This window comes from Suillus subaureus (genome assembly GCF_016647635.1).
Source record: "Suillus subaureus strain MN1 chromosome Unknown BJ212scaffold_10, whole genome shotgun sequence".
Taxonomy (NCBI): domain Eukaryota; kingdom Fungi; phylum Basidiomycota; class Agaricomycetes; order Boletales; family Suillaceae; genus Suillus; species Suillus subaureus.
The window spans coordinates 209067-235943 of NW_024538566.1; the positions used below are offsets into that span (position 1 = coordinate 209067).

General features: G+C 47.2%; 11 protein-coding genes across 11 annotated transcripts; 6 read left to right on the top strand and 5 right to left on the bottom strand.

Moving 5' to 3' along the window:
- Positions 1–1411: 1411 nt before the first annotated feature.
- Positions 1412–2738, top strand: BJ212DRAFT_1479153 (uncharacterized protein; the record flags this gene model as incomplete). The annotated part of the gene is made up of 5 exons (XM_041339823.1): positions 1412–1651; positions 1700–1725; positions 1774–2065; positions 2432–2470; positions 2520–2738. 5 exons carry the CDS (start codon positions 1412–1414, stop codon positions 2736–2738), a joined length of 816 nt encoding a protein of 271 aa, XP_041194703.1.
- Positions 2739–3995: 1257 nt separating this feature from the next.
- Positions 3996–4235, top strand: BJ212DRAFT_1202632 (uncharacterized protein; the record flags this gene model as incomplete). The annotated part of the gene is made up of 1 exon (XM_041329102.1): positions 3996–4235. A coding segment is annotated over one exon (240 nt), but the record flags the coding sequence as incomplete, so codon positions are not given.
- A 596-nt stretch (positions 4236–4831) lies between these two features.
- Positions 4832–5936, bottom strand: BJ212DRAFT_1298317 (uncharacterized protein; the record flags this gene model as incomplete). The annotated part of the gene is made up of 6 exons (XM_041332685.1): positions 4832–4920; positions 5069–5129; positions 5210–5236; positions 5410–5655; positions 5740–5818; positions 5881–5936. The coding sequence occupies 6 exons, from the start codon at positions 5934–5936 to the stop codon at positions 4832–4834; spliced, it is 558 nt and encodes a 185-aa protein (XP_041194705.1).
- A 2010-nt stretch (positions 5937–7946) lies between these two features.
- Positions 7947–9462, top strand: BJ212DRAFT_1576072 (uncharacterized protein; the record flags this gene model as incomplete). The annotated part of the gene is made up of 3 exons (XM_041342148.1): positions 7947–8144; positions 8696–9102; positions 9156–9462. 3 exons carry the CDS (start codon positions 7947–7949, stop codon positions 9460–9462), a joined length of 912 nt encoding a protein of 303 aa, XP_041194706.1.
- A 155-nt stretch (positions 9463–9617) lies between these two features.
- BJ212DRAFT_69090 (uncharacterized protein) lies at positions 9618–10628 on the bottom strand. The gene is made up of 3 exons (XM_041343825.1): positions 10319–10628; positions 10166–10259; positions 9618–10109 (listed from the first exon to the last, which is right to left on the bottom strand). Exons 1-3 carry the CDS (start codon positions 10405–10407, stop codon positions 9774–9776), a joined length of 519 nt encoding a protein of 172 aa, XP_041194707.1. The 5' UTR covers positions 10408–10628; the 3' UTR covers positions 9618–9773.
- A 1550-nt stretch (positions 10629–12178) lies between these two features.
- Positions 12179–12927, bottom strand: BJ212DRAFT_1207947 (uncharacterized protein; the record flags this gene model as incomplete). Its single annotated transcript, XM_041329180.1, has 3 exons — positions 12179–12524; positions 12583–12753; positions 12806–12927. Coding segments are annotated over 3 exons (639 nt in total), but the record flags the coding sequence as incomplete, so codon positions are not given.
- A 1579-nt stretch (positions 12928–14506) lies between these two features.
- On the bottom strand, positions 14507–14818 carry BJ212DRAFT_1229914 (uncharacterized protein; the record flags this gene model as incomplete). The annotated part of the gene is made up of 3 exons (XM_041329483.1): positions 14507–14567; positions 14623–14729; positions 14795–14818. Coding segments are annotated over 3 exons (192 nt in total), but the record flags the coding sequence as incomplete, so codon positions are not given.
- Positions 14819–17620: 2802 nt separating this feature from the next.
- Positions 17621–19090, top strand: BJ212DRAFT_1298319 (uncharacterized protein; the record flags this gene model as incomplete). Its single annotated transcript, XM_041332686.1, has 5 exons — positions 17621–17684; positions 17762–17822; positions 17901–18459; positions 18514–18994; positions 19044–19090. 5 exons carry the CDS (start codon positions 17621–17623, stop codon positions 19088–19090), a joined length of 1212 nt encoding a protein of 403 aa, XP_041194710.1.
- A 4254-nt stretch (positions 19091–23344) lies between these two features.
- Positions 23345–23500, top strand: BJ212DRAFT_1267996 (uncharacterized protein; the record flags this gene model as incomplete). The annotated part of the gene is made up of 1 exon (XM_041330693.1): positions 23345–23500. The coding sequence occupies one exon, from the start codon at positions 23345–23347 to the stop codon at positions 23498–23500; it is 156 nt and encodes a 51-aa protein (XP_041194711.1).
- Positions 23501–23649: 149 nt separating this feature from the next.
- BJ212DRAFT_1495228 (uncharacterized protein) lies at positions 23650–25804 on the top strand. Its single transcript, XM_041341525.1, has 4 exons — positions 23650–24389; positions 24432–24843; positions 24894–25174; positions 25323–25804. Exons 1-4 carry the CDS (start codon positions 24147–24149, stop codon positions 25461–25463), a joined length of 1077 nt encoding a protein of 358 aa, XP_041194712.1. The 5' UTR covers positions 23650–24146; the 3' UTR covers positions 25464–25804.
- A 72-nt stretch (positions 25805–25876) lies between these two features.
- On the bottom strand, positions 25877–26284 carry BJ212DRAFT_1479159 (uncharacterized protein; the record flags this gene model as incomplete). The annotated part of the gene is made up of 1 exon (XM_041339824.1): positions 25877–26284. The coding sequence occupies one exon, from the start codon at positions 26282–26284 to the stop codon at positions 25877–25879; it is 408 nt and encodes a 135-aa protein (XP_041194713.1).
- Between the last annotated feature and the right edge of the window lie 593 nt (positions 26285–26877).

Below are 26877 nucleotides of genomic sequence, written 5' to 3' on the forward strand. Positions count from 1 at the left end.
CGACTCCAAAATCCCAGTGCCATGGACATATATGAAGTTAAATTGACAAAAGGTCAGTCACAATGCAACACCTATTTACAACATGCTGACATGTTTGAGACAGCACCAACAAAAAAACAGCAAGAGTTGCGCCTGTTGAACCGCCAGGCAAGGTGGCTGGCCGGCAACATCCACTGTGGTACTGTGACTTGGCTGGCTGCTGGAATTACTCTTGAGGAGACCCAAGTAGCCCTCCTAATTGATGTAAAGAAACTGGGAAGGCGGCTGACCGACACCCAGAAGCTGGCTGTGGCTCGGCATTGCAACCAATTGCAAGGCCAACTTGATGAATTCATCAGGGTGGCAGTCACATTTCTCAGCGATGAATATGAGGGCTATGACTAGCTAGATGGCATGAACATGATATTAGATGCCGCAGAATTGCAGTCTGTGGGGTCATCATCTGACCATGCTAATTGGTCTGATGATGAAGATGATGACATGCCAGTTGAGTTCAACCCTAAGACAGTGGTGATTCCTTTGCCCTCCAACATTGGTGTTGACAAGTGCACCCAGTGGGGCATTGCCAACCTTGTGCTGCAAGAAATATCATTGAGAGAAGGTCAGGCAAATGACACTTTGCATGCCATCAGGGTTAACTTGGCCAACAAGGCTGTTCTCTTTCACACCATGGTTTGGATGGCAAAATCACAAGCTCAGTCAACCAGAGCATGGGCTCAGGTGCACTTGGTTGATGGGCTTCTTCAGTTGAACACACAGATCTACTCAAAATGCCACAAGCAGCTCATCGAACTCAGTGCCAATGACTTATTGACCAAATATTGGCCATTGCAAAAGGCCGACCTCAAGGCTACTACCATTGTGGCCAACCCAAATGCATGTGGTCAAAGGAATAGCACCTTGGCATGGTTCTGGTCCATTGATGTGGGGGGAGATTCCGATAGCAATGACTGGATGAATGAATGTGTGTACTCAGCAAACCAATGCTGACCAATGCAGTCTCATTCGGTCCTGGTCATTGCTAATTGCTTGTCACAGTTTACTGTGTCCATTGGCTGCGCACCCTGGCACTTCATGATCATTGGGCAGAGGAGCTGTTGCTCATCAGTCGGGAAATGACTTGGACAGTAAAATTCTTTCTTCATAAATCCAACCAATGGGTCGGCCAAATACATGAGGCCGAAGCAAATGAGATGGTCGGTCATCAGTGCTATGCAGCCCAGCAGGCTCAGATTTATCTCTGACTCTCCCAGAATGCCCAAGATGGCTTTGAAAGAATAAAAGGGGTGGCTGTGGTGGCAGGGTAACTGGGGTCCACTTGCAGCCACATCTGCATTTGGACTTGCCTAAATTATGACAATGGCGAGTGCCACTGTGGATGCACCACAACTACATTACCAATCACTACAAAATGCCTTCCTACCCAGAACTACACCTAGCACCTCCCAATATGTCCAACTCCTCTACAGTTTCTGTATACAATCTGAGTCACTTCACCGCTTGGGATGCTGCAAATGTCTTAGAGTTTGCCATATCTCACTTTGCTGCCATCTGGCTCATCTGCAACCAAAACCATGTGCCTTGCACCCTGGCCTACAAAGCCAGCTTCATTTGGCACATTCAATGGGAAGCAGATGTGAGTGTCTCATCGGTCAGTCAGTCAGTCAGTCAATCAAATTTTACCTGATGACCCCTACAGCATTTTGTGTTCCCCTTCATCAATATGTGTGTGGTGTTCAACATGCATCCCACCATGCCTGACCTCCTCCACAGCATCATTGGTCACTTCATCCGCTTCCAAACCAGTACCATCACTACCAATGTATTCCATGACGAATTCTTCGTGCATTGCTCTCCAAGCGACCCAACCCTGGGCTCCACTCACCAACTCATGCAAGAATACAACCACAATTGGTGGATGGATCATTTTGACAGGTTGGGGTTTGAGTTGCTGCTCTTGGACCTTCAGGTGTTACAAACTAGGATAGTTCTAACAACAGATGACTTGATAAGAGTCAGGACCTCTGCCGAGATTCTACGCGAGACAATAAGTCAAGCATTCAGTGTAAGCTAAGTCAGAAGGAGTGCTTCTAACTTAAAGTGTGATTTAGATGACAAGAGATTGGAGGTCTCAAGCGAAGGATGTTTCAGGTAAAACCTAGTAAGATTAAAGTGCAGAACTAAAGCATACAAGAGAACTATTTATAGTGAACTACAAGTGCTTTAGGGCAGACGTGAGAACGGATATGAGTCAGAGATAATGGATGTGTAAGTGATAGCAAGAATAGGTCATCTAATGACAGCAATGGCAGTCATGATGTAATACAAGGTATGAGTCAAAGATAAGTCTAGCAGCGGCATCATGTGGCTCATGACATAATACACAGTAAGAGAGAAAATGAATAGGGGGCATACATGGTTGTAACATCAGGAGGTCATGGAGATGACCAGAGACCACTTTGAGCAGCTGGTCAGTCATTTCTCTCTCATCCTTAACTTACACTCATTATTGTTTCTAGCTGATGGGAACAATGCTACTTCCAGGTCCTGTGATCACTGACCAGGCAGATGGAGACGCCCTTGTCAATCCAATTGTGGCAGTCAGGGCCCATCTCCAACAGCTCAGCGACACATTGTCTTGTTTGCTGGAGGAGAAGACACAAGTTGCCACAGTGGCTGCAGCCACCATGGCAAGACTTGAGGCACTGATGGATGAGCTCTTGGATTCTCATTGGTGATTTGTTGGGAGAGGTCACTATTATTACTTACTGTACATACCATCTTGCTGAGCAGTGACTATGATTACTTACTGTACATATGGTCCTATCCCTTATTTCACCAAATATCCTGGAAATATACATAGTTTTACTAAATGTGATTCGGTTCTTGAAGGTCTTTGAATATGAGCAACTGAAGATGAAGCCCTCCCACCAATTGTGCCGAGAATGCCAGAAGTATACATAATGTGACTCTGATTCACCTAATGTACTGGAAATGTACATAGTGCTACTACTTGTGTGTGGGCCACTTATTATATCAGCCAATCAACAATTATTTCTCCTCTCCCTCTCCCCCAATAATGATCCAAATCCTGACTGGGCATTGCATACAACATGCATTGCAGCCGACTTTGTGTACATGATCTTTGCTTTTCATGTCACTGGTCGGCACCAGTCAGTCTTGCCACTGCTAGAACTGGATGTGCCAGCCATGCCTGCTTGTCGGCAACTGGCCCAGGTTCTTGTCAATGCCTACACAAACCTGAGTCAGTCATTTCTTCCTCTTGGTCAGAGATGTACTGACCCATCCCAGTTCAGCTCAATCTTGACATGATTTGCTACAATGAAGCCCTCGACAGACGCTCCACTGGCCAGATCACAAAACATGAAGAAGCTCTGCTCCAAAAGTTTTCTCATCCCTCCCAGCAATTATTGGACAAGCCCTCAGTCCTCATCAATTCCAGCGGCCACATAATCTTATGGTACCTCCCAGAAGCAATTAACCACTGGATCCAAGTGAGTCTGCATATTATTGCTTATCAGCCAGCATTTGATGTAACCCAATAGGCCGATATGGACAGTGCAACTGTCAGCATGAGTTTTCACCTCAAGAGGAGCATGTCCAGTGGGACAGAGACCAATTGGAGGACATGTTCTGATTATTTTCATGTCAGCGACCAACCCCCTCTGACCCTGGGATGCATCAACATTGCCCCCTGCTGGTTCCAGCAAGGCTGAGAGGTAAGACCTCTTGCTTCTGCCAAGCTGCTGATGCTCACTCAGATATTCTAGCCGCATGGTTTTCCAGCCACTGGTGGGTTCATTCCCAAGGTATCAGCAACCCTGAAGGGGGACCATGGACCATCGGTCATCATATCAATGCAGCACTCAGCCCTCCTTGCCTCAGCAGCCCTTTGGGTCATGCATCCAGAGATGTATTGGGTGTTGGTCACCATACACATCAATCTCGGTCAATGGGCCTTCAAAAACAATCTCAGTGACATTTATACTCATCTCCAGCTTTGGGCCTCAGTCTTCAACTGCGCATCCATCATATGCAACAGGCAATGTCCCCTTCACTGGGATCCAAGATCAGCTCCAGAGGGGTTCAACCTCATGACCAGCATTGGCAATTACTCTGATGGCCTCATGACCCTTTCCAACCTCGGAATTCAGCTGGGATATAACTCTGGTTCTATGGTTGCCTGCTCTGGACATATTGTCAGGCATGGAGTCACATTCACTGGCAATTGCATCATCTGGGTGTGGTTCATGTGCAATAGCCTTCACAATTTTGTGGGGACCCCTCACCCCCATTATGTGAAATACATGGATGTAGTTCAGGATGTAATGGTTTCTGCTTAGATGGCTGTCCCTCTGTATATACTGGTAGAATGTGGTTACAACAGATTGATCTTCATAAATGATGTTTGTTGAATAGCTACAATCAACTTTACTGGATACCGACCAACTGCATTGGCCTACCCTATAGAATCATATGTTAGCATGGCTCTACTTTCAATGTCAGCCAACCAATACACATGAATCAAGAGCATCTGCCAGTGTTCAGGCATTTATTTTCATGGGCCCATATGATAGCATTGGGCATTCATGGTCATTGGCCTATTTGATAGCTTCAGCTCCTATCGGCCCACCTGATTACATCAGCCAACACATTCCATCAGCCCATCTGATACCATCAGGTATTCCTTACCATCAGCCTATTTGATAGCATCAGCTCCTATTGGCCCACCTGATTACATCGGGCAACACATTTCATGGGCCCATACAATATCATCAGGAATTCAATGTCATCAGCCCACCTGAGTTCATCAGCCAATGCATTCCATTGGCCCATCTGATACCATCAGGTATTCCTTGCCATCAGCCCATTTGATAGCATCAGCTCCTATCAGCCCACCTGATTGCATCAGCCAACACATGCTGTCGGCCCATCTGATAGCATCAGGCATTCAATTTTACCAGCCCACATCATGGCATCAGATATTCATTTTCATCAGTTGGCCCATATGATGGCTTCACACCCACATTGGCTGACAGGTACACACAGTCACTATGTTCCACATCGGCCCAGCTGATAACCTCACACACACTCCATCCCATTTTTCCCTGCCCATTGGCCAACATGTTAATATCGAGTATCACTATGCATGGGCCCACCTGATAAACTTGACTCCCATTGAACTCACTGGCCAAGCGTTAGACACAGGGAAATACTTTCAATCGGCCAAGGTCCACTGGCCTGTGTGGAACAGGGAATTTTCAACCTCAGCTGCCTGTTTTATACAGGGTATGTGACTGAATGGGCTCTCCCAACACTCAGCTGCACTCTGAATGGTGCTTTGAACAGCAACGTTGGCATAATTAAAAGTATGATGGTGGATATTACCGACTCTACCAACTTGGCCCAGGCATATGTGTATATGCCATTAGCTTGGTCAACAGGCGGGACCATTGGGTATGTACCCATGTGGTAATCCATATCGCTTCTGGAAATGAGATGATCTTCGCAGCCCCTTGTAGGCTGATTGTTATCACGACCAGTTGACCAATTCCCAAACATCTTCAATATTCCCAATTCTTGAAGATCTATCCATATTTCCTTGCATGTGCTGTACCCACCACCTTTTCTACACTAGCATAGATCATGATATTCCTTTTCTTGCAAGAGGCGCATGATTCCGGCCTAGCATGCAACCATAAAGAGCTGATGACTCACAATTGACAGACTGTACCTACCAGGGTAACTCTCAGGTGTTTTCTCAGAGGGAAATATCATGAAGATGCCACCCTTGGCCCTGTGGATCAAACAGGGACATCTGATTCCCTCAGCACAGAAGATGCTGCTCAGTGTACAAACAGCAATGGCACCAAGCCACTGCCCCTTCGCTCGCTGTTGATACCCAGAGTGATCATAGCTGCTGAAAACTACGCTGCTTGGTCACTTCTTCATCAGTGAACTCGTGAAGAAAGTACAAGGCCATATATCACAATATATAGTACATAATCACAAGAACCAGTGTAATTCTGCTATCGACAATCACATTGTTATGTTTGGCCTTATTGAGGAAAGAAGCTTCCCTGATTTTTGTACAAAATTTTATGATTGAGACAAGGTCCTGATTTCACTCAAACTTGCAGTTGAAGTGAAGGTGTGGCAGAAGTCGACAGTTGAGCTAGATTAATCAATAATGCCATAACGGAAGGAAGGTTCACAACTACGAAGCATCAGGTAATTGACTCGAAAATATAAAGGTTTACAAAGCTTTGTCTACCCCTAAAATTTATATAATATCTATCAGAATGATACTATCTGAAGTAAGTTGGACAGAACTACCAAAAGCACGAGCATGACAAATTGCCTGCAACCACCTGCCATCTTATCACCAGCACCAAATAATTCTCAACCTTAACACTCATTTTATGAACAAAATCAATTTTATATATATTATAATACATATGTAGTTACAGGACAAAAAAAGAAACAGGGAAGGAAGAGCCAGGATGGGACCATGAGGAAGGGCCAAGGAGGGACCACAAGGAAGGGACAAGGAGGGGACCACAAAGGGCCAGGATGGGACCATGAGGAGGGGCCAAGGAGGGGCCACAAGGAAGGGCAAAGGAAGGGACCACAAGGAAGGGCCAGGGAGGAACCACGAGGAAAGGCCAAGGAGGGTCCACCATGAAGGGCCAGGGAGGGACCACAAGGAAAGGCCAGGGAAGGACCACCACAAAGGGCCAGGGAGGGACCATGAGGAAAGGCCAAGGAGGGAGCACCACGAAGGGCTAGGGAGGGAACACAAGGAAAGGCCAGGGAGGCCAGGAAACACTGAGCTCGAGAGGGTGGTGGTAGTAGCAGTGAAACAAAATTGAAAGGAACTTGTGTGAAATTTTTCAAATGGCTTACCTAAGCATCCTGTAAGCTCGAGCACTCTAGCATTGCTGACTTTCACCTTGCTCCATCTTGCACAAACAATGATAAATCAATTTCAGCCACTTGCACTGGTCACATGATTTGGGGTTATCCACGATAATTCATCAGTAAAATCTGAGGCTGTCAATGTAAACAGTCATTGACAATGAATTTAGCTATACCTGTAAATGTTTGAACCCTAGAGGCTGATACAGTGGTCAAAAAAAAATTGGTTGAGAACACCACAGTAGTGCCAAAGAACTAGTCATTTACTGTGAAAGAAATGGGACACATACATGTACAAATAAATCATCATTGTGAATGAGTGTTTGGGTCCTGATTTTCTGGCCTTGCGGAGCAGGGTGATGGTCATGTGTATGACCTTGGATGACATTGTAATTCACACAATATTTGAACCCACTTACATAGTGGGGAGAGGCAACTCTCTGCCAATTTCAAACTCAGCATGTGCTCCCGCTAAAGGGGTGTGTGGCTGAAATGGTGGTTAATGAAACTGTCGACTGCTGGACATCGAGCACAACATTATAAAGACTACATCATATGGAGACTTTGTTGTGAAATATCAAGCTTATTGTATTCTCCATGCAAAAAAGGAAAAATATGCAAATCATAAGGCTGTAATGTTTGGTAAAAGCTCATGCGACCAACTTTTTCAAAATTTTCCATGGCCATTACAACTAAACCATGAAAAAAGGCCTTGAAAGGCTTCACTCAACCCCCCAGCATATCATGTTCAGTCACAACAGGGAAGTCACAGGTAGCAGACTGATATGGCATTACATAAGCATAATAAACACGTCACGTCACGTCACAAATCCTCAGAGACCACTGTAGAACTCTCAATGCCCTCCCCATACCACCCAGGGGACTGTTGGAAATCTACCAAGAGACGTTCTACTGCCCAGAATGATCAGTTAGCTCAGCTTCATGCAAAAAAACACGCCAGAAATGAAAACATCCCTCCAAGTCCTCACACTCCTGGTACCTCCATCATGTCCCAACCTCTACCAGCTGTCCCTGGACAAAAGGTTCACATGGTTGAGAATGCAGTCAACAAATTTGTTGTTTCACGCACCATGCCTGAGCCAACCTTGAAGCTGAAGGAAGGTGGTGTTATCACAGAGAAACCATACAGGAGATTCCTTTGGAGACAGGCAAGAGCAAAGATGAGGAGCCTTGAATTTTTGAGTGTAATAATTTCACTAATTACTTTGACTTACTATAATTCTACAGCTGTACTGTGTATTTTGGTGTTGCGCGAGTGTCATAGTTCGATATATAAGTTATAGCATTCAAGGTCATGTTGTTGACCGCATTTCTTGCTTACATAATGCCACACTTTCTTTGGCTGAGTTGCCGCTCCCCATACATAGTTTTGTAAATCAAATATAAATGAGGGAATATTATATTGCTCAACAAATGGTACCTAATTACACTATCATACCTCGCCAGCCATGATGGCACAAAGTCATGGCCTTGTCAGAAACTCTCATAGGAATCTACATTAGGTTACAAGTGCTAATGGTGCTTTCCATGATAAAGTCTTATATCACTTGGTAGTTCAAAACATAAATGAAGGAATATGGTATGAGTCAACAAGTGTGACTAAATGATGCTATTGCACATTGATCGCTGCAGCGGTGCAACATCATGATCTTGTCGCAAACTCCTCATGGTAAAATGGATTTTCAGACATCCATGGCTATGTACTGATCACTCATATTTTTCACCATATACATAGGCATATTCAGCAGGAGCAGAATTATATCATCCTATATTTCTCACGGCTACCTCACGGACTCATCAATTCACTGGTGTTGATATCGCATTTCGTGACGTATTTCGTGACGTACAACCTCTGTTCTTCGCCACACCGCTAGAATTCGGTGGGCTGGGATTAGATCCCCCGCGAATCGGCAACATTCTGGCTATCTATAGTGTGATCAACGGCTTGTTCCAAATCCTTTTCTTCGCCGATCTGTATGATAGGTTTGGCCCGAAGATAATATATTCTGCGGCAATGGCTACTGGGATTCCGACGATCATCTCTTTTCCTATCCTCAATGCTGTCGCAAGAGTACAGGGTTTGAGCCTCATGGTATGGACGCCTACAACTTGCTCTCTCAATGATATTAAATCTGGCGTATTGTCAGTTCCTGTACCATATCACCATCCTTTGTGTTGACCATGATCCCTTTCAGCTTGCGTATTTATCTATATCGCGACAGCATCTCCGAACCCAGCGTCTTTTGGTGCAACGAGTGGGATTGCTCAGCTGGGAGTGTCGATCGTGCGAGCCATCAGCCCCGCATCCGCTACATCTGTGTTCTCGCTATCTATCAAGAATCCCGACCACGCATGGATTATCTACTATTATTTGATTGCTCTGGTCTGCATAGGGATCTTCACATCGCTGTTCCTTCCTCGGTGATCATGGAAGAATCAATGTTGACGACTTTGATGTCCGGCAGCAAGGTATCCAAAGGTGCATTTGTATACATTGAGTAGATGCCGCTGGAGTACGTGCATAATAAGGGAGAGGTTGAAGAAGGTAAGTTGTCAACCTCTTCCACCTATACCACAAAAAGGCTAGCTTCTCGAGGGGTTGGCCTAGAATCCTTGTAGACAGGATAACTTGATATATATTGCGTACGAAAACAAAACGCTGGCTTCCGTACGATTGAATGTGAGGTGTAACACTGAATGCGATATACGAAAAGCACGAGTGACTTGGGATTGCTTGTTCCGCTCCGATTCCCCCTGGAGCACAGAAAAAAGTAAACGAGTCGCCCCGACACCAAACGTTCTACAGAGCATCGTCAGAAGCATTCGGGCGAGTACACCTGAGCATTGAGAACCACTGCCGCATTAACACCGAAGCTACAATGAAGAAACAAAAGCGGGTCTATGGATTTAAACGACGATGATCGTATATAGACAGATTGTAAATTTAAAGAAATACACGAAGAAACAAAAATACACTGAAACGAAAAAAAAGAAAATCCAGCCATTAAGCAGAGTGGCGTGATATATACACAGATAGAGATAGAGATGGACGGACGAGGACATAACGAATAGACAAGATAAGCAGAGAGGAATAAGCAAGAGCTGTTACGAGAAACAATCATAAAGGTAGCTATATAGCTAAAAGTGAACTCCAGGAAGATATGATAGTGAAAAACAAGAGATACGATGAGTAACGTAGACGTACATATAGCGATGGCGAGAGCAAGCATTGACAAGGAGCGACATGAAGGCATAACGGGCATAACGAGGGTATTAGTTGCATAGGCGAAGATCTGGAACTGGAAGCTGAGGGAAGAGCAGAAAGAAGGGGAGGGGAGAATCACTCCTGATAACGCACTTGAGACTGCGCAGGATACGAACTCCAATACTGACCCTCGCTCCCCTCAGTCCACGTCTGCTCCACATATCCTTGTTGTCCCCCCACATACCCCTGTTGTGACGCAAGGTGTTGGTCTATTGATGATTTTATACCATACACTGTTTGTCGCTCCCCAGGATACTCCTGTTGATATCCCTGCCGTTGAGCAGGTTGCTTCTCCTGCGATCCATAATACTCTCTCACAAGACCAGTTTCAGGGTACTGCGGGCCAAAGCTGAAACGACCCGGTTGTTGCTGTTGTTGAGACGGAAGAGGATGCTCGCTGTAGGGCGCTTGAGATGCAGGATATCGAGGCGTTTGTATTTGTGCAGGAAAAGATGGTTGCGGCTGTGGAGCAGCTCCTGAGTAATGGGGCAATTGAGACGGAGGAGCAAACGATGTCGGCGTGGAGGGAGGGCCGCTGAATTGCGCATATTGGGGGGTGTCCGGATATGAAAACGGTGACGCAGAGGAACTGGCATAGTCATAAGGGGTAAATTTTTGGGCAGGCTAGAATTGCGTTGAGCGGGAGAGTGAATGTGTAAAAAAGGATGGGAAACACACCTGAGGCTGAGGCTCGTAAGCAGCCCCGAACGGTAACGAGAAATCGACTCCGCCTTCTTGCGACATAGAAGTAGGTGTAGAATGATAAGAAGACCGATCAACGGGCGTTGAGACGAGGGAAGATGGCTGGTGGGGAACCACGGGAGGTGGCTGAGGCATCACCGAGTGCTGGGACGCAGACATCGATTGACCAGTCGTTGGGATCGGCTGGTCTGACACTGGGATCGGTTGGTCTGACAATGGGATCGGCTGGCTAGACATCGGCATCGATTGACCAAGTATTCCCTGTGTTGTCGTTGTCGTAGGCGCGCCAACGCTCGCAGTCCGCACCCTGACAAGCGGAGACGGCTCTTTCCCAGAACGTACGCGGAACCCAACGGACGGATACGAGGTCTTCTTACGGTCTTTGTCTTTCTCCTTTGAGCGGTCTTTATCTTTGTCCCCCCGCTCTCGTTCACGTTGACCGTCCTTGAGCAGATCTCGATCTTTTACACGATCCTTCCGAGGTGGAAACTTGGATGGAATGACAATCGCAGGGTATGTCCGTCTTAGTTCTGAGGCCAAATTATCCTTGTTGGCATTATTCGTGAACGAGGCGTTCTCGGCGGCATTGGGATTGGAACCAACGTGAGATGGAGAGCGTAGCTCGAGTTCCTGGGCAGAAACGACAGGGACGGGGATGAGAGGAACGTTCTCCTCGCCATTACTACCCGCACCCGAACTACCAGGTACAGGAACAGCATCCCGGCCATCACCTTCATCCCACCCCTCTCTCTTCCTCTTGGGCCCATTCCCAACGCCTGAACCACCTGAATCGAGTTTCCGGATGAGCGCCTCCAGAACACTTACATCCAGCGCAGGATAGAGATCCCGAAGGTCCCGAAGCAGTCCAAGACCCATCTTAGCATCCTCCACAGCCGTGCGCGCCCATACAGCCCCTGGATCACGGAGAGCACTGGTAGCGCAGACGATAGAGGCGTCGAACAACGCTTTCGAATACCCCATTTCAACTCCCCGGCTAAATCCTATCATAAGATCAGAAACCTGAAGTGAGAAAGGGAACGTAAATAATATACCTGAATAAATATCAGAGATGAGGCCGCAACAAAGACTTAATCCAAGCCCATCCTTCCTCCGTACCAAATCAGGCCGCGCACACGCAAGCTCGTAAAAATGTCTCCCAGCTCTGAGGAGTCCATGCGCAGCTGTGAGCGCGCCTACACGTGCTTGATGCGTCTGCAGGCTAGTTTCATGTTTCACATTAAAGTGAGTGTCAGATTGGGATGACGAGGACGAATGGGGACGTAAGCACGGGAGGTACAACCCCATAGCCAGTCTATAAGTCGTCATCAATATGTCGAGACGCTGAGCGAGGAGTGTCGGTGGTGTGCCTCCATGACTTGCGTTGGATGACAGCGCCATGGAAGAGTGAGGGGGCATGCAAGACTCCTCGCCCATCCCCTCGTTCCCTATCCGAAATGCGGGTGGGAGGTCTAATACCCATTGCTTGATCTCGGCTTCGCATTGAGATGCATGCTCGAGGGATAATAGGACTGAGGGATGTTCGAGGGAGGATAGTAGGGAAGTACGGAAGTTGATGTCTTTTACAAGCTGTGCGAGTCTGTGATATAGTGGTTAAAATCAGTGACACGCAAAGGGGGCAGGTAGGTATCACTGACCTTACTCTCATTCCAAACCACCTTCCCACACCCTCTTTGCCTGTCGGGCTTAGGAGAGGTGCAGACGTACACGCTGACGTGAACACTTCCTCGTCAACGTCAAGCGGTAGGCGGGTACTGAACGCGTGCAGGGGGATGAGCGGAGCACGTGAAGATAGAGTGGACGTATATCTGTGGAGAAACCAAATTAACATGATTTAGATGATGTGGTTCAGTAACTTACGCATCCCACCACCAAATATCCCACCATGCCCGCCGGCGCGCCTCGCTCTCATATAGACCATACCTGCCAGGCGTAAGATCAGGGTCGACGCCGAGCCCCATCGTACGTGCGATGTTGACAAGTTTGCCGATCTGTGAAAGCAGGAGTCAGTTGAGATTTCGTTATGCATTCGGCTGGCGCCGAAGCGCAAAAAGGGAAGGGTAAACTTGTGAAGACACAGTGGGGGCCGCGGAGCCAAATGCAACAAGGAAGAGGCAGAAATATGGGCAGGAAGAGGGAACAATCAAAGACATAAACATCAAAGTCAAAACGCGACGGAACCGGTCGTACAGGGAAAGTTGACATCCAGAAATGGAACGATCGCGACGATCACGATGTGATGGGAAGGATCTACGGATCGTGGAGGCCGGTTCCGGAGCAGAGAAGTAAAGTTGAAAGGTTCCGTGCACTACTTCCATCAAGAAGTCGCATGCCCGCTCCGATTCACCGCACCTCACAAAAGATTGGAAGTGAGGGGAATATGCCACTCACCTCTCCTAGAATCCATCCCTCCTTCGTGTTGCCTGCAGCACTTACATTTCCATGTCTCTCTGTCGTACATCCTTTATCGCAAAGCACTACAAACAGCACGCCAAGCACAATCGCAGATACATAATCCAAGTCGTACTCGCTCGCATGTGCACTATTTGAATTCGACCCTGAACTGGACAGGGCCACGCCACCCTCCCACACGCAGAGCGCTTGCCGAGACAACGCATGAAGAAGTGCAGGAGAAGTGAGGTTTTCTTTCGGCGACGGATCTTTCCTTGACTTCTTTGGCCCTAGTGAGGTACCCGTCCTGTCGTGTGCGGCCCTTTCAGGTCCTGTTGATTCAGAAGGAGGTCCGGTGTGAGTGGGGCTGGAGCTGTGGAGGGCAGCGCTAGCGCTAGCGGCGCTCTCTTCAACCAATAATGCCAGCGCGAAAGCACCCGAAACGGATGCGAACAAAGGGAGGGATGGCGTAAGGGCTCTACTTGAAGTCTGGGATAGAGCCTTTTGCGAAGGCGGAGGCGAAGGTGGAGGGGCAGGCGGTGGGCCGAAAAAAATGGTGCGGGTTGTGTCTGTTTTACTCGTATCTGTGGGTGTACGACAGGAAGCACTTGAGGTATTCGTGTTCATTGACGACGCACTCGGACGAGATGGCTCGTCTGAGTCGTTTGTTGAACATGAGGTGCTCTCACACTCCACCCACCTCCATATGCCTTCTGCGCGCTCTTTCCAGACGCGCCAGCTGAAACAGGGCCCGGGGATCATCCTGAGGGCTTCTTCTGCATGTTCATATAGGCGGGTGCGGCGGCGTGGGGCGAATGGGAGATGGGAGAGAAGGGATTTCATGAAAAGGGGTGGAGAGGATGAGGACGGATGTGGAGCATAGTAGCAGGAGATTGGAGGCAGCAGGAGGGGGAGAGGAAGGGATGACGGGGTATTTGAAGATGGTAAGAGCAGGGAGGAATGAGATGCAGGTTCAGATTTAATATACCCCTCCTGTGAGTCAGAACTAGACGATTGTACTGGTAGTGGCTCTGGAATGTCAATCTCTTCACACCAGATAGCTGTAATATCGTCCATGGTGGGTTCGTGTGGGTTGTACGAGTTAACGGTATGGATAGGTAACTGGAGAGTTGTAGACGATGAGGAGGAAGGAAACCGGACACCTGGTGCTGATATTTGAGCGAGCTGTGACTCGACTGCTATTAGTCTGTTGTTGAGTGAATGAAGGTCACTGTTGGGGTGGGGGGATCAAATTTGGCAAGAGAGGAAGGGAGGTATGGACGGACACTTTCTCAGCAGCAGCGGGAGAGTATATACATCTGGCGACCGTATCACGCTTGGTACAAGAACCGCATGGGGCTCGACGATCGCATTTCAGTTTAAGACGTTTGCACTAATTAGACGAGTGAGCGAGCGAGTTAGAATAGCAATAAAATTTGCACAGACCTCTGCGCAAACGACAGTTACACGAGAGCGAACTTGTCTGTAAGGATATTAGAAAGAAGAAGCAAAGAAGGGCTGTAATTGAAAGGAGGATGAAGAAGAACTCACGGGCCAATTGCTTGAGCAAGGTGCTCACTGCTACTACTCGGGTCCATCATAAGTAGACCTCCGAGTAGAATCTAAGTAATCAGTAAAACAAGTTCGTCACTGTCGTTCGTCGTCGTCGTTGTCGTCGTCGACTTGATAGAACACAAGAACAAGCGCTAAAGAAAATAGCAAAGGTGACGAGAGAGTACCCCCACTGAATGACTACAGCGGTGCTCCAGGTCCGAGACCCCGTAAGACCTTTAAACGGGATAAACAAACACCCCTGTCAGACGACTTACATCCAACTAAGCTTATAATTTCCGCTTCGGTGCCTGCAGTTGAGTGCTTACGCTTTGTAACCTAGGACCCATGCTAGCCACGTTGCTATCTCCTTCCACCGACCTTCACAGCCTTTTCACACTCAGTGTCTATGTATCCTTATGACCAGAGGTTACTAAGTCAAGAATTGGTGTATCATTGTCCATAATTTCTATAGAAGATTGCTCTGTTCATTCTGTGGGAAGGTCGTGCAGAAATCAATAAAGCTAACAACCCAAGGACTTATAGCTAATTGCATATCTCTATCACCACAATTTTAATGGTCATGACATCTATGTATACATGAAAGTACCTTGTGCCTTCCTGCGAACGTGTAAACGCGTGCACATCCGTCAATTCCAAAGTATACTACATCCTGGCCAAATTTGAAAACTTGACGGCAGCCTTTCTCATGTCGCCTCAATTATTAGTATACTCACCCCTAATTCGTAGTCAAGTCCTCGACCCTGGCAATCATATCGGCGTCCGAATCGGTCGCTTCGAATTCTAGGTCACTGTCAGATTCTGAACAAATGCTGAACATTGTAGGCTCACTCCTGCGGGCTCGGGGGTCTCGTGACGCTCTCTTCCTTCCTTGGGGTCAGGCTCTCCCGGCTCGCAGACGTCAGTGGCATCCCAATACCTTCGCTATGCTTCTCACCTGTTCCTACCTTGTTCACACCCACAATATGGTATCTTGGTACGTACACGCGTCAAAGTTTTACCGTATCTTCGCATACGTCATAACGAGTAGAACTCAGCTGTTTGGAAAACCTTGGCTCTGGCGGCATTTCTAAAAATAAGTGCACTCATGTCAATAAGTGCCACCATAGAAATGTGCCAACCGTCACGCGCCCATCATTTCCTGACAAGACGTTGAACGACAAGAGATATGAATATAAGAGACAGGGTTACTCACATGATAACAGTCGCAAATTTGTCCCAGACAATATATTCAGAATTCAGACCACAGCAATATCATGGATAATCAAATACTAAATGGAACTTGCCTCATAATATACTCTTTAAGTTACTCAAAATGCGCTGGAGGCATCCTTTTGAGCTTGCGTTACACGGTGACCAACGTAAATCAGAAATATTGCTCTGTTCCAAAGCTCACAAAGCAGCGACGGACTCTTCCTGTCAAAAATCAGCAGAGAAAAAATAAAAAATAGACAATGATCCGAACATACATTAGTAGTAGTGACAGCACCTACAACGGAACCTTAAACACGACCACAATGAATTACAAAGTACCAACTCTGCATTCTTACCAAGAGCGGTGCCGTTACTACAGGCAACAATCTCGTAATGATGCTTCGGCCTTCGCTATGGTGTAATATTGAACTGAAAAGCTACAGCTGCGAAATGAAGCTGCGTGGCATGCCCTGAATCAAGTTGCAACACAAATACGCACATGATGATGCTAAATTGAATGGTATAAAGCAGTAGCTTCAACCGTTCGCTCAGCGCTGGCGAAAGAATCGCATACAGGTCGGAATGTGGATCCTACACAATACACAATCATGCGAGCTTCGTGACTTTTTATGTTGTTCCTGCTGATACAATGCCTGCGCTTTGAAGCTTGGTTTCCGAGAGATTGTCTCTGGCACAACGACAAAATATTGTTACGAGTGGGCAGAAGCAACTCCTTCATTGCGCACACTATTTTTAGAACATGCCGCCGGGATCAATATTACATAACATCGGGCTGGCAGACAAGTTGCAACTGTACATTGCCACATAAGCTTGTACAGCAAGGACTCTGCAACTGTGCAATATTGTGTGGTGAATATAGGAGCGAAAAGGACGAGGAGTCTATAAGGACAAGTACGATCTCAGTCTCTTGAAAAGAACTCTGTTAGTGGTAGGTGCACCTATAAGGACAAGTATGCTACTAGGGTGTTGAAACATTGTGAATACAGGTGACTGTCAGGACTTACATCTCAGTCTCTTGAAAAGAACTGAGATGTCTGGGTGCTACTGCTGGCCCTTTTAAGCTGGGTGGCTTGACTACTGTAGGATATAAATGTGGAACATAAAATAAAGGAAGGATGTGAGCTGATGTCAATACATTGCTCACCTTAGTCTGTTTTTGGCTTGTGCTTGTACCTCACTCACTCACTCTCCATACCTAGGTTGGAACCTTTGGTCTTCCTTGTCTCGGATCTCTCTGAGTCCAACATATTGCACTGGCATGTACAGCAAGGACATACCTTGGATAGATCAATCTTGCTAGCACTGACATACACCAGGATATCCATCCCAGTCTCGACTCTTGTTTCACTGTCCAGCTCATTACTATCGAGCACAATTACTGGACCACCTAACACTAAAATATCGTTCTGGTGCTACCTAAGCAAGGTTCTTGAGGCTTTGTTACCACGTTTGTGGTAGTAAGTCATTCCATGAGGTAGGCTACCCAGAGTCGCCCACATGATTTCTAACCACAGTACTAGCACTTCCAAAAACTACTTCCAGTTCACAAACTGTGACACAAGTTATCGTTAATGAGTCAAGATCACTGTCGGTATTTCCATCTCTAATATCCTCTGTTATTTCTGATCTCTTCAACAGTTTTTGGATCATTTGAAGGAACTTGGGAAAAGCTGTCCCAGGTCGCTGTCAAGGGTGCTGAGTATGACTCCCATGAATGCCAGCCTCACCTGAAATGTTTATGAGGGACTCAAGTGGACCTTCTCAACTGCATCCACAGATTACTAAATGACCAAGAGAAATATCAACTCATTTGGCTGCATGGCACAGCAGGCGTCAGAAAGTCTGCTGTTGCTTTCACTGTGGCTGAAATGATGAGAGATCTCAAAGTGACAGAGGAGATGCATGTCAAAAAGTGGCTTGCAGGAACATTCTTTTTCTCACAAAAACACACAAAATGCTGCACCACTGGCTATTTCTTTGCGACACTTGTCTACCAACTTGCCAGCAATTTTCCCAGTATCTGGAAGGATGTCAACAGAACCATCCAGGATAACCCTGCTCTTCTAGACCCTGATAAGTCTCTTCGTGATCAGGTGGAGGCATTGTTCATCCAACCTCTCCGGAGGCTTCAATTGAGACTGCGTGGGTGTTTGCCTTTGGTATTTGTTGTTGATGCTCTTGATGAATGCATGTCTGAAACCAAGCTTGTTGATCTCATACTTTACCTTGCACAGGCTCTTCATATACCTGATCTCCCCATGGTCCACATTCTACTTATGGGTTGCTCAGAATTGCATATCTGTAAAGCCTTTCAGAATGTCAAAGTGCACTTGCAGGTGTGTGAGATACCCGTGAAAACTTTGGGGAAGAGTGCTGCTGCCACCATCTAGTTAGATGGTGCAGATGTTGACAAGGACATCTATATTTTCTTGCATCATTCCTTCACAGAGCTACAAAGTCACCATCCTGATTTTCCCCAGCCATCAAGGGATGAGCTTGAGCAGCTGGCCAGCCGAGTGGGCAGATGTTTCATCGTGGCATCTACAATGATGAAGTTTATTGATGATGGAGACAATGATCCGCACGAGCAGCTTCAAGTCATGCTGGATCTAGCAAGTGAATTGCTACCAGGAATGGAGGTGTACAAGTTGTACAACTGTATCCTCTCTACATGCACTGACCCCAAGCGGGCATACCAGCACTTGTCCATCATCACTGCCCTCACAGATCCTCTGCCAATTTTACAACTTTCAAAACTTCTTGGCCCTGGTCTAGGCAGGGACATTGAGACAACACTGGTGCAGCTATGGTCTGTCATGGATATCCCTACCAATGGCAATCTCCCTGTGAATATCTATCACTTGTCCATTTGTAACTATGTTTCTGACCCCTTAAACTGCAACCTTTCTCAAGTACACAGCATCCCATCACCCTGCTCCCTACTTGCTCACTCCTCTTTCCACTTGATGATGAAAGAGATTCCGGAATGTTCAGCCCTGTTGGATCTGCTTTCAGACTTGAAGAAGCACAGCCGATCTATGAAATCTCAAGATCCCAAAAGGTTAAAAGAATCATTATCCTTCCTCATGCAGCCACCAGAGCCACTGTCAGTTCTCGTTGCTCTGCTATGGCTTCAAGGGGATTGTAGTCCAGATTTAGAATCCTGGCTAGGGACACAGGACAGGTGTGCCTGGCTGCAAACTCTGAGAGGGACAACCTGGCTGTGCACCATGGGTGCAGAGAACTGGCTGCAGACACAGGGGGGGCATGACTGGCTACAGACTCAGGGGGGAAAGGACTGGTTGCAGATCTGTGCTGGGAAATGCTGGTTGTGGTCCTTGGGTGGCAGTATTTGGCTACTGACCAAGGGTGGGAATGATTGGCTGCAGACCCAGGAGGGCAATGCCTCGCTGAAAACACAGGGGGGAAGGAAATGGTTGGAAACCTTGTTGGGACAAACTTGGCTGGGGAGCCAGGGTGGGAAAGACTGGCTGGAAACCAAAGGCAGACAATACTGGCAGCTGAAGAAAGATGGCTGGCTGTTGGAGGACTTTGTACAGGCCCCAAGCATTTGACTTTGTGTGCCAAAGAAGGACCAGTCATCATTGAACCAGGTCTGGCTGCATCACAGTGATCACAAGCAGAGGATGAACTGGCTGCGAACCCCTGATGGGCTGGATTGGCTGCAGTTTCCAGAGGGGGAGACTTGGCTGCAGACCCCTGAGTCGGGCGGCCAATACTGGCTGCCAACAAAGTTGGGGAAGGAGTGGTTGGAAACCATTGGAGGAAACACATGACTGGGGACACCAGGAGGGCAAGACTGGCTGCAAACACTTTATGGGAAAGACTGGCTGTGGACTCATGGTGCGAAAAAGTGGCTGAAGACCCAGGGCGGGCAAGATTGGCTGGAAACCAAGTGTGGGCTGGACTGGCTGAAGACACAGAATGGGTGAGTGTCATATCCCATATGCCAGACATAGATCCCATCATATTCCTGTGCTTTCCAGACCTATTTCTGGACCCCATATCCAACTCATTCCTGGATCCCCTATCCTGTCCACCCTATGCACATTCCATCCAGCAAGACATCTGGACTTTACCTCCTCTCGGATTCTGGACTACATCCACCACCTCACATATCTCAGTCCTGTTTCTGCCCTGCCTTCTGGATCCCCAGATCTCTGGACCTCCGGATATTAACTGTTACTATCTCCGGACCTATTCCCACCCTCTATCTGAGATCCTGTGCCTATCCCCATTTAGGCATCTCCGCCTTTCCGGTTCTCGGTTATCTCTGTTTCCATCTTGCTGATTGATCCTTGTACTAGTTTCATCTCCAAGTTCATTTACTTATGTTCCATCTTACTTACCAATGTGTTTCCGCATGCTCATACATAGCCTTACTCCTTTGCTTACTGATCCTCTCAGATAGCCTCTAGTATATAACCCCTGTACAACTACAGTAGAGTCCTCAGTCTGAATATCATCTTAGATCCTGTTCTACTTGCCAATCATCTTCCGGACTTCAGTCTGTCTGAGTCTCATCCTTTTCCATAAGGCCTAGGGAAGGATTCCCTAGGCCAGAATTCCAGACCTTCAGATTTGTCCCCTATGTCTCTGTCCCAAGTCTAGGGATTGCTTCCCTAGGCTAGAGTCTTGCCTTTCCAGCACTTACCCTCTTTCCGGACTTAGGTCCACTTCCTGTCCCTCCAACTCTACCTTAGGGTAGTCTACCTCTGTTTGCTTCTACATTGGATGAAGTCCGATGTAGCCCCTATTCCTTCTGGACCTCTGGACCTCCTGTCTTCTGTACCTCCAGACCTCCTGTCCCTCATACCTCCAGGCATCCTGTCCTTCAGACATTCCGTCCTCCATACCTCCAGACCTCCTGTCCTCCATACTCTGGACCTCTGGACATCTTGTCCTCCTGTCCTCTGGACCTCCTATCCTTCCATCCTGTTTTCCTGTAGAAGTATTACCTTGCAGTGGGAACTCTCCCGCGCTCCTCCGGACGTTTCCCACGCTCCTCCGGAAGTCCTCCTGCACTCTCCACCAGAGTAGCCAGCATCCAGAAGTCCTCCAGACTTCATTGGACTATCATCAGACTTCCTCTGAAATGAAGGGCACATACTCAGGTAAGGGGCACAGCGTACGAACTGAGGCCAAGCCCCTCTGAGTCAGTCTCTCTCTCCTTTGAGCATGGTTCTTAACAGCAAGACTGGTTACAAGAGTGGCTGGAAATGCTGGACAGGCGAGACTGGCTGCAGACTAAAGGCAGGAGAGCCTGGCTGCAGACCCAGAGTGGGCGTGACTGGCTGCAAACACCCTATGGTGAAGCATGGCAGTCAACTCCTGCAGCTTTTGTCTGGGTGACAATGGAAGAATTCTCAAGCACACTGGAGACAATCAGCAAGTCTGGATTTTGCCCAGAATCATCTTTGCTGCCAGCTTTCCAAGCAATCCAGCAATTCAAGAGCTTACCAGACCTCTTGATGCTTTCGGCATTCATCACATTTAGGCACCAGGATCATTCCATGCCTGCATTGCCAGAATCTCACCTTTCACTAGACAGGGAGATTATTCATGCTATGAATACCTTTGTGACTTTTGCAAACAAAGCACTGGAACGAAGTCAATCAGCTTCAGATGCTCTCAAGTATGCATGTCAAAACTGGGCTATTCATCTCTCACACTCTCCAAATCCATGGGATGAGACGCTCAACTACATATTCAAAATTTTCTGGAATCATCATCTCCTCTCCTGGCTCGAAAGGCAGTAGTGTTTGAAGGGTCTGCACTCTTGCCTTGTTGTGTTATATGCTGTGCAGACACTTGCGAAGGTGTGTACTTTGGCCTTACCCAACTTCTTAAACACTAATGTTTTACTTTATGATACACCTTTTACTTACAATCAACCTGGACACGTTATTTACAGCTGAATGAAATCTTGCTGGCCATCTTCAAAACATTGACAAAGGAAGTATGAGCTCCCTCCAACATGTGGACACAGTCATCAGCCTCATGGCATATCCCCTCAATCATTCCTCTTCCACTACTCTTACCACCAACTCACTTAGCAATCCACAATGCCAGTGTCTCAAATGCTGGCATACCTGCAAAATGCAGACTAGATGAGCTTTGGATTAACAGTGATCATCAAAACAAATCCATCGCCCATAGCTCATCAAAATGCCCAAAACAAGACCAGCAGGACTTGCAAATTGGCATGCTACCCACTACAATGGATTTCCATTTCTTGTAAATAAATGGTACACACTTGCAGAGATGGTAAATGTAGAAGTACCCCACATCACTGATGAGGTCTTGAAGCCCATCTGCTTTTGACATCGTAATTGAAATACATCTCCAGTTCTGACTTTCAGATGTTTGAACAAAAGGTAGTGAGTTTGAGGTAAGAATGAATGCAAGTGTGATCAGCAGGATCCAAATAGTTAAGCCCAGCAGTGTGAAAGTGCAAAGCACCATTTTTATGTAGAATCTAAGGTTGACTCAGGCAGTGAGTCAGTGTTTGGTCTTGAAGCTTGAATTACATTGATGTGTTACAGTGCAGTAGCAGATGAGACAAAGGAAAGGAGACGCATATTGAGGACTAAAGAATATTTGGTTCAATGAATCCTTGGCTGAGTAAGGATCTGACAGCATGTTGTCCATGCTCTCTTCATGGCACTTACCATCCACTGTTGTGGCATGTTCCAGCTGCTCAGTACTATGGTAACCTCTGCTTCATTTCACAATGCGCTGGATCTGTTCATCAACTACTTATTCTACACACACAAAACACACACACAGATCTCAGCCACTCGTAAGGTAGACCTTGCACACTTTCAGCAAACCTCACATGATAAAGCATGATAAAATGTGACAAAAGCACTGATTGTGTATAGGAAAGGTAACAGGATCAGTTTGAGAAAATCAGAGATGGATAAGTTGTAGAGAATAGCTCTAGCTACAAATCATCCATTGCCGATTGTTTATTCATGTTGTGTTTCAAGAGAAGATGTTCAATCTTTAGTCTACAAAGCTAATCAAGGTTCCACTGAGTCCAAATTTGCCACCAGACATGCCATTAGTGACATCTGGAGGTCCCTTCCACCCTCTTCACCGCCAGGATGCCCAAGTGTTCATCAAAGGTGCACTTGGCCCTTGAAGACCTTGGACATTATGCAAAGAAAAGGAAGGTTTCAGTCCAGGTTGACAAGGATGCGCAGGTTTGCAACAAGATCATGGCACTTTATGGACGCTTATCACAGAGGCTTAAATGGGAAGCAAGCTGCTTGGGCAGCGAAAAGGTATCATGGACATCATGTCCTTCCTGATTCAATCCTGAGTGAGCTTGATGCAGCAAAGATACTATAAGTAAATTTTGTTTAGTATTTACCTAGTATGCATTATCTACATAGTGTTATGATCAAACTAGTACGCCACCTGCAAGTACAGTATCTTCGCGGTATTAATGTTCATAATAGGAACTTTGACCGAACTTCTCGGTCTTGAAGGGATTACCCGTCCGGCCAACGTACATGTCACACCTTGGTCACAGCACGTGAGGTTTGCTGAAAGCGCGCAAGGTCTACCTTACTAATATATATATTGTCAATTTGTTACATATTTAAGCTCAGTTTTAGCCATCATCGCGGTATCGGCCCGGGTGGACTTCAGAAGTTCAACTGTTCCAGTCGTCAGAGTGTTATCGGTACGAGAGCCATGCTGTGCGTGTATGTGTTACTATGCTCATTGCACACGAACTGGGATCAGAGCAGGTAAATCGTGCAAGACGGTCCATGATCAAAATCCTCAGACATATTTAAACTTGACCCTTGTAATCCCCATGTATAATATCTTGTGGGTGCCTGTGCCAGCAGGGGTGCATCGATTTATCGTTCTGTGGGAAGGTATCCTCATGCGGCGGCCGACCTTCTAATCCACGCACCTGGACATCCCCGCTGAGTGTCAGTACTTATATCTCCTGGCATGTCCCTTATGCGCCTTACTCACCAGGTTCATGATGACGCCCACCCTTTTTACGCCCATCCAAGTGGGTAGCATGAGAATAAGCCACCGTATCGTACTCGCCCCCCTCACCCGTCTTCGCGCCTACCCCACCCACGTCCCCGGGCCCCATACAGCCACCTACTACGCACAACGTGCATCCGTCCCGGGAACACTCCTCATCTCCGAAGCAACCTCCATCTCCCAAGCTGCTGGTGGGAGGGAGTTTGTCCCAGGGATCTATACCCAGGAACAGGTAGAATGATGGAAAAAGGTGACCGATGCCGTGCATGAGAAGGGTAGTTTTATATTTTGCCAACTGAGGGCATTTGGGAGAGCTGCAGTCCCGGATGTCCTTGCCAAGGAGAATAACTCCCCGCTTGTATCTGCTTCTCCTATCCCACTTTCCACCCGCCCTACTGCAGTCCCGCGCGCACTCACAGAATCAGAGATAAATTCATACATTACCAGCTTCGCTACTGGTGCCAGGAACGCCATCGCGGCAGGCTTCGATGGCGTCGAAATCCATGGTGCAAACGGATACATTATCGATCAGTTCTTGCAAGAGGTGAGCAATATACGGGAGGATGGATGGGGTGGGAGTATCGAGAAGCGAGCAAGACTTGCGATAGAGATTGTAGATGCGCTTGTAAAAGAAGTCGGTGCTGAGAGGGTCAGCATTAGATTGAGTCCGTGGAGTCCATTTCAAGGCGCGTTCTGTATCTGTTCCTCATTTTATGTTAGACCGACCTTTATGCAGACATGGGCCTCCCCGATCCAAAACCACAATTCTCCTACCTCGTAAACCAGCTCAGGAAGTACGACCTCACTTACCTCCACGTCACCGAGCCACGTGTCGGCGGAAACATTGATGTGGATGCACCACTGCAGAATAGCAACAATTTCCTGCGTGAGATATGGTGCAAGGAGGGCAAGAATAGCGTGTTTATCAGTGCGGGTGGGCATACACGACAGACCGCGATCGAGATAACACAGAAGCACGGGGGAATGATAGCATTTGGCAGGTTGTATATTCCAAATGTGAGTCCTTCCGTGTCTCCGTGTTCGTTCTTCTTCGTCCATTCTCTTTGCCTATGCGTAGTACTGACAACTTTCCCTTCCTGCGCCTGGGTCGATCTTCTTCGTATTCCGCTTCGATCACTACTTACTCTCCACGCTCTTCCAATAGCCTGACCTCCCTGCCCGACTTATATACGACCTGCCGCTTGCTAAGCCCGACCGTGCAACATTCTACCTCGCTGGCGATCTTACTGAGAAAGGATACACTGATTTTCCAGCGGCAAATGTACCAACAGAGCGGAAGCTGTGAAGGCTAAGATGGCGAAGGTGAGCGTCTCTGAATCGCCAAGATCTACTGTCACTCTGCCACTGGGTGATTCACGCGGGGGCGTGGAATGCAAACAAATCGAATTGCGGAGGTCCCCAAACTGTGGTGCGAAGTTCGAATGTACGAAGACTATGATTACAGAGCGAAAACTACAGCATCCATGATCGAAAGAAAAATACAGATCCTGTGTGGAGTAAAACTGATTATACAGGAAAGTCGTGCCAGCGACCAGCGAGAGTGTGACGGTTAAAGATGTGCGTGGATGGGGTACATAGACTTGATGGTGGGAGTGCGTGAAACTTGAGGAAATGATGATTAAACACAGGGCTCGACAGTAGTCTCATTAGCAAGTTGTTAGCAAGCCGAGCGCCGGTCCAGAAACAATTGATACAATTTCAGAACACAGACGATCTTGGTCTCACATTGAGCTCCTGTTGAAAACCTCCTGCACCCGGGGTCACAAGTGGACGAATGCGGAAGTTGGCTGGAAGTTCGACTAGTTGTGAGGTAGAAGTGTTCAATTTGCCAGTCAACAGACGAAGAATCTGTTCCCGTGAATTAGCTTCACCACTCTCGTCCAATGCCTCGATGCCAGTCAGAGTGGACATGTTAGTCGCGTACAGAGGAGAGACAGATGGTTGTACATTTGCGATCTCATTAGAAACGGAGTTGAACGCCTTCAAGGGTCTAAGAAACGCGGAGAATGCGTCAATTGCATCAGAAACAAACGGTAGGTTAGACGCCAATGAGTTGCTGGACACTGGTAACGGGGGCATACAAGCGGGAATTGAAGGGTCATTCATGTCGGGAAGCCGACCAAGACAATGAATGGGCTGATTGAGAAAAATATGCTTGGATAAATGCGCTGCACCTTACCAGTTTTTACACCAACACTCGAGTAGACCGCGGGCATTATGAAAGCCTTGGATGATCTTATACACTGTCTGGATGGGAGGGGTCGTCGTCGTCTTATCATTTTCGCCAGCAAGATCGTAACGGCTATGAGCCATTACCCTGCGCCTTCTCTCGTGATTGATGGAGTCTTCTTCGCCGAGACCCGTTAAATAACAGTTAAATGTCAATTCTGCTTCGTCAGAATCTTCAACTACAAATGAAGGCAAAGCCTCCGAGAGAGGGCGACCAGCAATATTGGTAAACAACAGGAAAGAATGAACAAAAAGCTATACCTTGGTTACGCGAGCATTCAGTAACTCTAGCACGCGCAGCAACCTCTTGGTATCCGTCAGTAGAGCAAGAAGGTGATGGGTGATAGTCCTGGATTGTATTCGAGGTACCCCGGTGTGGTTCCTCGTAGAAGTGAGAAATGGAGTCTTTAAGCACTGGAACAAACAACGGACGGTGAAAGACGGGAAGAAACAAGCGCAGCCCATGATAA

Bases quoted from the DNA above. Each gene is read 5' to 3' on its own strand.
- BJ212DRAFT_1495228 (XM_041341525.1), top strand. From the start codon at position 24,147: ATGATGACGCCCACCCTTTTTACGCCCATCCAAGTGGGTAGCATGAGA. The intron at 24,390-24,431 runs GTAGAATGATGG...GTGCATGAGAAG, and splicing joins GGATCTATACCCAGGAACAG to GGTAGTTTTATATTTTGCCA. The intron at 25,175-25,322 runs GTGAGTCCTTCC...CTCTTCCAATAG, and splicing joins GCAGGTTGTATATTCCAAAT to CCTGACCTCCCTGCCCGACT.
- BJ212DRAFT_69090 (XM_041343825.1), bottom strand. From the start codon at position 10,407: ATGTGGGGGGACAACAAGGATATGTGGAGCAGACGTGGACTGAGGGGA. The intron at 10,260-10,318 runs GTGCGTTATCAG...CTCAGCTTCCAG, and splicing joins CGTATCCTGCGCAGTCTCAA to TTCCAGATCTTCGCCTATGC. The intron at 10,110-10,165 runs GTACGTCTACGT...ATCTTCCTGGAG, and splicing joins TGCTCTCGCCATCGCTATAT to TTCACTTTTAGCTATATAGC.